The 12823-nt window shown below is 34.4% G+C and overlaps 4 protein-coding genes across 4 annotated transcripts, besides 3 other annotated features; 3 read left to right on the forward strand and 1 right to left on the reverse strand.

The window, feature by feature from the left end:
* Positions 1–8160: 8160 nt before the first annotated feature.
* On the forward strand, positions 8161–8958 carry TVAGG3_0294720 (uncharacterized protein; the record flags this gene model as incomplete). Its single annotated transcript, XM_051229233.1, has 1 exon — positions 8161–8958. The coding sequence occupies one exon, from the start codon at positions 8161–8163 to the stop codon at positions 8956–8958; it is 798 nt and encodes a 265-aa protein (XP_051098963.1).
* A 580-nt stretch (positions 8959–9538) lies between these two features.
* Positions 9539–9781, forward strand: TVAGG3_0294730 (uncharacterized protein; the record flags this gene model as incomplete). The annotated part of the gene is made up of 1 exon (XM_001300060.1): positions 9539–9781. One exon carries the CDS (start codon positions 9539–9541, stop codon positions 9779–9781), a length of 243 nt encoding a protein of 80 aa, XP_001300061.1.
* A 215-nt stretch (positions 9782–9996) lies between these two features.
* Positions 9997–10024: a terminal%2Cinverted (terminal inverted repeat of Mariner transposon ID:TVAGG3_0294740).
* Positions 9997–11300: a mobile genetic element.
* TVAGG3_0294750 (Mariner transposase) lies at positions 10093–11220 on the forward strand (the record flags this gene model as incomplete). Its single annotated transcript, XM_051229234.1, has 1 exon — positions 10093–11220. One exon carries the CDS (start codon positions 10093–10095, stop codon positions 11218–11220), a length of 1128 nt encoding a protein of 375 aa, XP_051098964.1.
* Positions 11273–11300: a terminal%2Cinverted (terminal inverted repeat of Mariner transposon ID:TVAGG3_0294740).
* Positions 11301–11694: 394 nt separating this feature from the next.
* On the reverse strand, positions 11695–12279 carry TVAGG3_0294760 (protein of unknown function, DUF4106 family; the record flags this gene model as incomplete). Its single annotated transcript, XM_051229235.1, has 1 exon — positions 11695–12279. One exon carries the CDS (start codon positions 12277–12279, stop codon positions 11695–11697), a length of 585 nt encoding a protein of 194 aa, XP_051098965.1.
* Positions 12280–12823: the final 544 nt, after the last annotated feature.

Below are 12823 nucleotides of genomic sequence, written 5' to 3' on the forward strand. Positions count from 1 at the left end.
CGTAAATGATCCAAAAATAATGTTTAGGGTAGATGGTTAGATCTAACCTCATTTCTACCCTCATTTCTACCCTCATGAATTTTCATACGGAATCTCTTCGTATATGTTTTGTCATGATTTCTTCATCGTAATGAGCGTATATTCTTTGTCAAACATGAACGTAAATGATCCAAAAATAATGTTTAGGGTAGATGGTTAGATCTAACCTCATTTCTACCCTCATTTCTACCCTCATGAATTTTCATACGGAATCTCTTCGTATATGTTTTGTCATGACTTCTTCATCGTAATGAGCGTATATTCTTTGTCAAACATGAACGTAAATGATCCAAAAATAATGTTTAGGGTAGATGGTTAGATCTAACCTCATTTCTACCCTCATTTCTACCCTCATGAATTTTCATACGGAATCTCTTCGTATATGTTTTGTCATGACTTCTTCATCGTAATGAGCGTATATTCTTTGTCAACATGAACGTAAATGATCCAAAAATAATGTTTAGGGTAGATGGTTAGATCTAACCTCATTTCTACCCTCATTTCTACCCTCATGAATTTTATACGGAATCTCTTCGTATATGTTTTGTCATGATTTCTTCATCGTAATGAGCGTATATTCTTTGTCAAACATGAACGTAAATGATCCAAAAATAATGTTTAGGGTAGATGGTTAGATCTAACCTCATTTCTACCCTCATTTCTACCCTCAGCCGCTAAGCGGCGAGACCCAAAGGGTTTGAATTTTCATACGGAATCTCTTCGTATATGTTTTGTCATGATTTCTTCATCGTAATGAGCGTATATTCTTTGTCAAACATGAACGTAAATGATCCAAAAATAATATTTAGGGTAGATGGTTAGATCTAACCTCATTTCTACCCTCATTTCTACCTCAGCCGCTAAGCGGCGAGACCCAAAGGGTCTTGAATTTTCATACGGAATCTCTTCGTATATGTTTTGTCATGATTTCTTCATCGTAATGAGCGTATATTCTTTGTCAAACATGAACGTAAATGATCCAAAAATAATGTTTAGGGTAGATGGTTAGATCTAACCTCATTTCTACCCTCATTTCTACCCTCAGATGAATTTTCATACGGAATCTCTTCGTATATGTTTTGTCATGACTTCTTCATCATAATGAGCGTATATTCTTTGTCAAACATGAACGTAAATGATCCAAAAATAATGTTTGGGTAGATGGTTAGATCTAACCTCATTTCTACCCTCATTTCTACCACTCAGCCGCTAAAGCGGCGAGACCCAAAGGGTCTTGAATTTTCATACGGAATCTCTTCGTATATGTTTTGTCATGACTTCTTCATCGTAATGAGCGTATATTCTTTTGTCAAACATGAACGTAAATGATCCAAAAATAATGTTTAGGGTAGATGGTTAGATCTAACCTCATTTCTACCTCATTTCTACCCTCATGAATTTTCATACGGAATCTCTTCGTATATGTTTTGTCATGACTTCTTCATCGTAATGAGCGTATATTCTTTGTCAAACATGAACGTAAATGATCCAAAAATAATGTTTAGGGTAGATGGTTAGATCTAACCTCATTTCTACCCTCATTTCTACCCTCATGAATTTTCATACGGAATCTCTTCGTATATGTTTTGTCATGACTTCTTCATCGTAATGAGCATATATTCTTTGTCAAACATGAACGTAAATGATCCAAAATAATGTTTAGGGTAGATGGTTAGATCTAACCTCATTTCTACCCTCATTTCTACCCTCATGAATTTTCATACGGAATCTCTTCGTATATGTTTTGTCATGATTTTCTTCATCGTAATGAGCGTATATTCTTTGTCAAACATGAACGTAAATGATCCAAAAATAATGTTTAGGGTAGATGGTTAGATCTAACCTCATTTCTACCCTCATTTCTACCCTCATGAATTTTCATACGGAATCTCTTCGTATATGTTTTGTCATGATTTCTTCATCGTAATGAGCGTATATTCTTTGTCAAACATGAACGTAAATGATCCAAAAATAATGTTTAGGGTAGATGGTTAGATCTAACCTCATTTCTACCCTCATTTCTACCCTCATGAATTTTCATACGGAATCTCTTCGTATATGTTTTGTCATGATTTCTTCATCGTAATGAGCGTATATTCTTTGTCAAACATGAACGTAAATGTTTTGTCATGATTTCTTCATCGTAATGAGCGTATGTTCTTTGTCGAAACTTCATCGTACATGTTTTATCATGATTTCTTCATCGGAATGAGCGTAAATGACCCAAAAATAATGTTTATGTTAGAATGTTAGATCTAACACCTTTTCTAACATGTTTTCTAACATGGAGGATTTCATTAGATATACACATTCTTCCCTAAACATTATTTTAGTTAAAGTCCATCAAATATTTTTAGGATACTTTCAAAAAATAATGTTTATATCAGATGAAACAGTAAAGTATTATATCTATTAAATCGTCTATGATGTAAATTGTGTATAGAATGAAATGGAGGAAGAATGTTTATATCAGATGAAACAGTAAGTATTATATCTATTAAATCGTCTATGATGTAAATTATGTATAGAATGAAATGGAGGAAGAATGTTTATATCAGATGAAACAGTAAAGTATTATATCTATTAAATCGTCTATGATGTAAATTATGTATAGAATGAAATGGAGGAAGAATGTGTATATCTAATGAAATCCTCCATGTTAGAAAACATGTTAGAAAAGGTGTTAGATCTAACATTCTAACATAAACATTATTTTTGGGTCATTTACGCTCATTCCGATGAAGAAATCATGACAAAACATGTATGATGAAGTTTCGACAAAGAACATACGCTCATTACGATGAAGAAATCATGACAAAACATTTACGTTCATGTTTGACAAAGAACATACGCTCATTACGATGAAGAAATCATGACAAAACATGTACGAAGAGATTCCGTATGAAAATTCATGAGGGTAGAAATGAGGGTAGAAATGAGGTTAGATCTAACCATCTACCCTAAACATTATTTTTGGATCATTTACACTCATTACGATGAAGAAATCATGACAAAAGCATTCACGTTCATGTTTGACAAAACATTTACGATGAAGAAGTCATGACAAAACCATTGACGACGAAACCATTGACGAAACTATTGACGATGAAACCATTGATGACGAAACCATTAACGTAAACATTTACGTTCATGTTTGACAAAGAACATACGCTCATTACGATGAAGAAATCATGACAAAACATATACGAAGAGATTCCGTATGAAAATTCATGAGGGTAGATATGAGGGTAGAAATGAGGGTAGAAATGAGGTTAGATCTAACCATCTACCCTAAACATTATTTTTGGATCATTTACGTTCATGTTTGACAAAGAATATACGCTCATTACGATGAAGAAATCATGACAAAAATTACGAAGAGATTCCGTATGAAAATTCATGAGGTAGAAATGAGGGTAGAAATGAGGTTAGATCTAACCATCTACCCTAAACATTATTTTTGGATCATTTACGTTCATGTTTGACAAAGAATATACGCTCGTTACGATGAAGAAGTCATGACAAAACATATACGAAGAGATTCCGTATGAAAATTCATGAGGGTAGAAATGAGGGTAGAAATAGGTTAGATCTAACCATCTACCCTAAACATTATTTTTGATCATTTACGTTCATGTTTGACAAAGAATATACGCTCATTACGATGAAGAAATCATGACAAAACATATACGAAGAGATTCCGTATGAAAAATTCATGAGGGTAGAAATGAGGGTAGAAATGAGGTTAGATCTAACCATCTACCCTAAACATTATTTTTGGATCATTTACGTTCATGTTTGACAAAGAATATACGCTCATTACGATGAAGAAGTCATGACAAAACATATACGAAGAGATTCCGTATGAAAAATTCATGAGGGTAGAAATGAGGGTAGAAATGAGGTTAGATCTAACCATCTACCCTAAACATTATTTTGGATCATTTACGTTCATGTTTGACAAAGAATATACGCTCATTACGATGAAGAAGTCATGACAAAACATATACGAAGAGATTCCGTATGAAAATTCATGAGGGTAGAAATGAGGGTAGAAATGAGGTTAGATCTAACCATCTACCCTAAACATTATTTTTGGATCATTTACGCTCATGTTTGACAAAGAATATACGCTCATTACGATGAAGAAGTCATGACAAAACATATCGAAGAGATTCGTATGAAAATTCATGAGGGTAGAAATGAGGGTAGAAATGAGGTTAGATCTAACCATCTACCCTAAACATTATTTTTGGATCATTTACGTTCATGTTTGACAAAGAATATACGCTCATTACGATGAAGAAATCATGACAAAACATATACGAAGAGATTCCGTATGAAAATTCAAGACCCTTTGGGTCTCGCCGCTTAGCGGCTGAGGAGAAATGAGGGTAGAAATGAGGTTAGATCTAACCATCTACCCTAAACATTATTTTTGGATCATTTACGTTCATGTTTGACAAAGAATATACGCTCGTTACGATGAAGAAGTCATGACAAAACATATACGAAGAGATTCCGTATGAAAATTCATGAGGGTAGAAATGAGGGTAGAAATGAGGTTAGATCTAACCATCTACCCTAAACATTATTTTTGGATCATTTACGTTCATGTTTGACAAAGAATATACGCTCATTACGATGAAGAAATCATGACAAAACATATACGAAGAGATTCCGTATGAAAATTCAAGACCCTTTGGTCTCGCCGCTTAGCGGCTGAGGTAGAAATGAGGGTAGAAATGAGGTTAGATCTAACCATCTACCCTAAACATTATTTTTGGATCATTTACGTTCATGTTTGACAAAGAATATACGCTCATTACGATGAAGAAGTCATGACAAAACATATACGAAGAGATTCCGTATGAAAATTCAAGACCCTTTGGGTCTCGCCGCTTAGCGGCTGAGGGTAAAATGAGGGTAGAAATGAGGTTAGATCTAACCATCTACCCTAAACATTATTTTTGGATCATTTACGTTCATGTTTGACAAAGAATATACGCTCATTACGATGAAGAAGTCATGACAAAACATATACGAAGAGATTCCGTATGAAAATTCATGAGGGTAGAAATGAGGGTAGAAATGAGGTTAGATCTAACCATCTACCTAAACATTATTTTTGGATCATTTACGTTCATGTTTGACAAAGAATATACGCTCATTACGATGAAGAAATCATGACAAAAATATACGAAGAGATTCCGTATGAAAATTCATGAGGGTAGAAATGAGGGTAGAAATGAGGTTAGATCTAACCATCTACCCTAAACATTATTTTTGGATCATTTACGTTCATGTTTGACAAAGAATATACGCTCATTACGATGAAGAAATCATGACAAAACATATACGAAGAGATTCCGTATGAAAATTCAAGACCCTTTGGGTCTCGCCGCTTAGCGGCTGAGGTAGAAATGAGGGTAGAAATGAGGTTAGATCTAACCATCTACCCTAAACATTATTTTTGGATCATTTACGTTCATGTTTGACAAAGAATATACGCTCATTACGATGAAGAAATCATGACAAAACATATACGAAGAGATTCCGTATGAAAATTCATGAGGGTAGAAATGAGGGTAGAAATGAGGTTAGATCTAACCATCTACCCTAAACATTATTTTTGGATCATTTACGCTCATGTTTGACAAAGAATATACGCTCATTACGATGAAGAAGTCATGACAAAACATATACGAAGAGATTCCGTATGAAAATTCATGAGGTAGAAATGAGGGTAGAAATGAGGTTAGATCTAACCATCTACCCTAAACATTATTTTTGGATCATTTACGTTCATGTTTGACAAAGAATATACGCCATTACGATGAAGAAATCATGACAAAACATATACGAAGAGATTCCGTATGAAAATTCATGAGGGTAGAAATGAGGTTAGATCTAACCATCTACCCTAAACATTATTTTTGGATCATTTACGTTCATGTTTGACAAAGAATATACGCTCATTACGATGAAGAAATCATGACAAAACATATACGAAGAGATTCCGTATGAAAATTCATGAGGGTAGAAATGAGGTTAGATCTAACCATCTACCCTAAACATTATTTTTGGATCATTTACGTTCATGTTGACAAAGAATATACGCTCATTACGATGAAAAGTCATGACAAAACATATACGAAGAGATCCGTATGAAAATTCATGAGGGTAGAAATGAGGTTAGATCTAACCATCTACCCTAAACATTATTTTTGGATCATTTACGTTCATGTTTGACAAAGAATATACGCTATTACGATGAAGAAATCATGACAAAACATATACGAAGAGATTCCGTATGAAAATTCAAGACCTTTGGGTCTCGCCGCTTAGCGGCTGAGGGTAGAAATGAGGGTAGAAATGAGGTTAGATCTAACCATCTACCCTAAACATTATTTTTGGATCATTTACGCTCATGTTTGACAAAGAATATACGCTCATTACGATGAAGAAGTCATGACAAAACATATACGAAGAGATTCCGTATGAAAATTCATGAGGGTAGAAATGAGGTTAGATCTAACCATCTACCCTAAACATTATTTTTGGATCATTTACGCTCATTACGATGAAGAAATCATGACAAAACATTTACGATGAAATCATGACAAAACATTTACGTTCATGTTTGACAAAAATATACGAAGAAGTCATGAAAATTCAATGAGGTGAGAAAAGAGGTGAGAAAAGAGGTTAGATCTCACCTCTTCACCTAAAATAATATTTTTGTCTGATTTACACTCATTACGATGAAGAAGTCTTGACAAAACATTTACGTTCATTACGATGAAGAAATCATGACAAAACATTTACGTTCATTACGATGAAGAAGTCTTGACAAATCATAAACGAAGAAATCATGACAAAACATTTACGATGAAGAAATCATGACAAAACATGTACGTTCATTACGATGAAGAAGTCTTGACAAAACATGTACGATGAAGTCATGACAAATCATTTACGATGAAATCATGACAAAACATGTACGATGAAATCATGACAAACATTAACGTAAACATTTATTTCCTGTGATGTTGTCAAAATGTCATGTTGTCACATTTTTTCAGAGAAGTTAAATAACCTGGTGACATGGTGACATGGTGACACCTTCAGTTCTTCAAAATAATTCATAACTGCCTTCCTCCTGTGATGTTGTCAAAATGTCATGTTGTCACATTTTTCAGAGAAGTTAAATGACCTGGTGACATGGTGTCATGGTGACACCTTCAGTTCTTCAAAAATAATTCATAACTGCCTTCCTCCTGTGTTGTTGTCAAAATGTCATGTTGTCACACTTTTTCAGAGAAGTTAAATGACCGAGTGACACATGGTGACGTAGTGACACCTAAAAACCATCTACCCTAAACATTATTTTTGCTGAATTCAACAACAAAATGAACGAGGTCAGGATGTATGCAAATACCTTTGAATTCATTCATAAGTTCCTTAGTAAGCGCATAAAATGCTTGTTTTGAGGTCGAGCCACTTTTGGCTTGACCGTATTCTTTCAATCAAAACTCAAGAATTTTCCTGCGTGAATTTTGTATAAAAAGCAACCGTCTGAATTCCGGCGATTGCTATATTCTTCACAAATGCCTTATAATACTCTTCGTTCTACAAAGCAAGCATATCATTGGTTTGAAAACCAACAGATAAAAGAAATTTTAGAAGAATTTCCTCATATGATTGCTTCCCTCGGAAAACCGAGAGAAGAGATTCCGTATGAAAATTCAAGAGGGTAGAAAACATGTTAGAAAAGGTGTTAGATCTAACATTCTAACATAAACATTATTTTTGGGTCATTTACACTCATTACGATGAAATCATGACAAAACATATACGTTCATGTTTGACAAAACATAAACGATGAAATCATGACAAAACATTTACGCTCATTACGAAGAAACCTTGATAAATCATTTATGTTATACAGTAATGTTAGTCATGAATGTTTGTCCTACGTGTTGGCGTTAGTGTTGAAAAATAATGTTTGTCCTACATGAAGCCGTACAAGCGTTTGAATTTGTTTATGAATAAGATTACACTCTTGTTTTCTGTATCTATCATACAAACATAAGCAGCACCTGTTTTTGTAAAGTTTATATGAAGTTTTCGATAGTTGATGTAAGGAAGATACCATTCACCAGGGCTAAACAAGAACTCATCGAAATGAACAAAACACCTTACCAAATGTTTTACGAGGAGTTTTATGAAAAGTTTGTATCCGGATGGAATTGTACAGAGTGCTACAGAAGATATAAAGAATTTGCGAAGGAGAATGAATTCTTTGCATGTAGTTCAAATGTATTTGGCGGCAAGATGAGAGAATTTGTGAAGAGAAGTAGAAAGCGAGACGGTTCTGCAAGAAGTTATATTTACGAAGCAAGTATGATATTAGAAGGTCGTGGAAAGAAAGAAACAGTGAATTATGAGGAAGTGTTTGAAAAATTCATGGAGTACATGGGAAGCAATATAACATACAACAAAGACATATACAGTGAGTTTAAGTACTACTGTGAACAGCATGAGATTGAAGTAATGAGTAAAGGAGACTTTGAAACGCTTATGAAAGACAGTGAGGAGGTCATACATGAGAACAGTGTTGAAATAGTTCATGAGAACAGTGAGGAGGTCGTTCATGAGAACAGTGATGAAATAGTTCACGATGTCGTTCGTGAAGAAGCCATTGCAACAAAGAATGAGATAAAGGATTTCATAGAACTTAACAAGGAGGAGTTTAAAGAAGGCTATGAAGTGAAAAGATGTGAAGAAGATTTCTTGGCGTATTTGAAGAAAAAGAGACTAAAGCCAATGGCTCAAAATAAGTTTCAATCGATGTTTGAAAAGAAACGTTTGAGCTATGGTGGTGTAAGAAGCACATATTACTTTGTTAAGAAGTGAGGACATTTATTTTTGTCGTTAGTGTTGGAGTTTGTACTTGTTGTTAGTGAGAGAATAAATTAAATCATGAACTTTGCCATGGTCTCTGTCCCTAGTAGTTTTCATTAAGTTCTGGAAATAATGAAAGTCATAAACTTTGCCATGGTCTCTGTCCCTAGTAGTTTTCATTATCTCACAGAGTTAATGAAAGTCATACTTTCTATCAGATGAAGCATGCAGATGAACATAATGAAAGTTAGTGAGTTTGCCACGAGTTATGAATAAAATATTGGCATATTAGATGTGATAGCTGATGAAACAGATGAAGATAAATTAAATCTTGGACTTTGCCACACTCTGTCCCTAGTTCCTCAAAATCCTTGACAACGTTGCTTAGAAATTTTGGTTCAAAACCTCATCTGATTTTAATCTGTTATGCTACCTGTTAAGTTTCGCGAGATTATAAATGTCATGGAGTTATATAAAAAGGAGGGACAGCTAGGGACACTGGAAGTACTTGTAAGGCTATCTGTTAAGATTGCATGAAATACTAAAAGTCATGAAATCCATTATCGCTGTGCTATCTTCACCTTAGAGTAAAATGACAAATAAAGTCACTGAAGCAATGAAACAAAAGTTTTTGGTAGAATACATTAAATCAGGAACTATTCCAGAAGGTTTTTACATTCATACTATGAAGGATGGTAGAGTTCAGTTTAGAAAGATAAAGCAACCATTAGATAAAGAAGGTATATTAAGGAAGATTAAACTTCATGAGGACAACATTGGTGAACTTAGGAAGAAGTTAGAAGAGTTGGAGAAAGCAGACGACAGTGAGGAATAAAGCAATGAATTCAACAGGTTAGAAATGAGGGTAGAAATGAGGTTAGATCTACCCTTCTACCCTAAACTTATTTTTGCGCTATGTTTTCATACGTGTGAGGGTGGTGATATCATTAATTTTTAAGTTTATTTTTATATAAATGACGAAAACTATTGAGATAACAAACTACAACGGTCATGAGTTCAAGAATTTGTTCTTCGTTCCTCGTGAAAATATAGGGTGTCCAAAGGTGCGTTTAGCACAGCGCTCTATATGAGACTATTAAAGGAGATATATGCTGATTATAAATATATAATAAAAAATATGAATATATGTATATGATGAGTATGTTGTATTTTGGCGCCATGCCGGGATATAAAATGAATTTTGAGACAAGAGGCGGTTTCGCGGGAAATTTTGGCGGGATTTTTTTCATTTTTTTAATGAATCATAAAGAAAACATCCTCGCTCTTGCAAAAAAATGCAAAGACTGTAAAAAAATCTACGAGACATTGGTAAAATGCTTCGGTATGGATGCTCCTAGCTATTCCACTGTAACGTATCATGTTAGGATGTATCACTTCATGAACAAAAAGGCGCCCATCATAAAAATTGACAAAAAATCGCCGGATCAAAGAAAAATCAAAGCAATTCTTCAAGCGCTAGATGAAGACCCAAGAGCATCACTCAGAAGGATAGAGGAGATGACAAAGATACCACGTACAACAGTCAGTTATTATCTGCACAATTATTTGAACTACAAACTAGCGTATACACGTTGGGTTCCGCACAACCTTAATTCAGTTCAAAAAAAATCTAGAGTCCAATCTTCGAAAGAGCTCCTCTCTATATTGGGTGCGTATCAATCCAAGAAGTTTCGCTTTTTAGTAACAGGGGACGAGTCTTGGTTTCAATATGCAACAGAAGCCAAAATCATGTGGATCCCGAAGGATGAAAATCCGCAAACATTCCCGAAGAAAAAAATTGACACACCAATGATTATGTTGTCGGTTTTTTTGGGCGTGAATGGCATCATCGCAATTGATATTCTTCAAAAACCTAATACGATGAATGCTCAGTATCTAAATGACAATGTTCTTACTCAAATTATCAATTCTGATGAGTTTGGGAAATCCAAACAACAAAAACAAAAGTTTGCAATTCATTTTGATAATTCAAGAGTTCACAAAAGTCATAAGGTAATGAATTACTTGGTGGAAAACAATGTCAAAGTTGTTCCAAACCCAATTTATTCACCTGATATTGCACCCTCTGACTTTTATTTATTCGGCACGCTAAAAAAGAGAGCTGAAGGACGCGAATTCGCGAGTCCAGATGATCTTGAAAATTTTGTAAGAGAGCAATTTGAGCAATTTTCTCATGATGATTTAAAGCGTGTCTTTCAAGCCTGGATCGATCGCTGCGAACGCGTGATTGAATCCAATGGTGATTATATTTAAATAAACTTTATATATATGTAACTTGTTTATTTCTATTCGCAGTATTCAGGTTTGTGCTAAACACACCTTTGGACACCCTATACATTCTATCAGATACGAGGGAGAAAGGGTAAAGTTAGTTTGAGCGTTTATGAAGGAATGAAGAATGGAAAGTTTATACAAGCATACGATACAAACGGTAAACGTGTTTCATTACATTTGTCAAAACTTACTAACATTTATTTTGACAGTGACTTTGACCTATATGAAGAAGAAAGTGAGTCAGAAGATTATGAGCTGTTATGTGAAGCACAGCAATGGGAGGAGTTGCAATACTTTTGTAAGTGAGAACGTTTATTTTTTACATTAGTGAGGTCGTTTGTGAAAACGTTAGTGAAGTGAAGTGGTTGGCGGCTTTGTAAATATTTAATGTTAAGTTAGTGTTGTCGTTTGTGTTGTAAAAATATATGTTAATGGTTTTGTAAATATTTAAGGTTAAGTGGTGTACGGAGGCGCGCAGTGCCTCAGTACACGACTTAGCCATACTAACTCGGTTTGGTTTTGCAACTGTAAAAGTTTTTCTGCCTTTACATTTGCTTCAACTTCTTTTTTATACTCATCGCTATCCATATATGTCTTCATGGCTTTTTGTTTTATCTCTTCATCTTTCAGTACTTTATATTGAGTAGTATGGTTTTTCAAATTTATAACATCTTGTTCCATTTTTGCTACTTCTGCTGCTTTTTCTGACACTTTTTTCGCATATTCCTCTGTACTTAGTTCTTTCAGTTGTTCTTCTTTCTTCTTTTTCTCTACGTTTAACTCATTGAGTTTCTTTGTGTGTCTGTCATATTCTAGTTTCTTTTCGTTTTCACTTATTTGTTTCTGTATGTCTATGTTTGACTTTTTGACATCTGTTATTTGATTTTTGAGTGAACTCAAATTCATTTGACTTTGAGGGTTATAAGCTGTTCCGTCTGCAGCTCCACCATAGCCTGCCATTTTCGCTAAAAGTGCCGCTCTTAAACCTCCACTCTGTGCACCAATAACTCGGCTTAAAAGCATAGGGTTGCTTGACATTTGTTGCAACATAGTGGGGTCATTCATCATTTGTTGTTGCAACTGTTGTTGTGGTGTCAGTTTTACTATTGGATGTTTCAATGCTCCCTTCCTCTTACGTATATTCTTACGTAGCTTACGTGGCATTTTAAGTGAAGTAAAAAACGGTTTTTGACAGATGTTTATATGACACTTTTTGTTCAGCACAAAAAACTACTCGGTCAAAAGTGTTGTCAGTTTTGTAAAATAACCGTCCTATCTCATTCTATAAGGGGGAAAAGGCTTCTCAAAGTATACTTCCTTGGAACGCCTGTAACTTTTCCTGTAGCGACGATAGACCCTTACTTGTCCGGACAAAGTTATACTATTTTGAGTGCTCTACAAAAAAGTCAACGGCGACGACTCTTAAAAACCGTTGTGTAAAAAGTTTTACCGTTGGACAAAAAAGTATATATAGAAAACAAAAACGTTTATAGTTCATTCAATATTTGAGATAAACCGTTTTTCCAACGGTAACTATTAAATAAAATAAAAAAAATAGAGGGTGTTACCGTTGACGAAAACG

Source organism: Trichomonas vaginalis, chromosome V, assembly GCF_026262505.1.
Source record: "Trichomonas vaginalis G3 chromosome V, whole genome shotgun sequence".
In the NCBI taxonomy this organism is placed as follows: Eukaryota; Parabasalia; order Trichomonadida; family Trichomonadidae; genus Trichomonas; species Trichomonas vaginalis.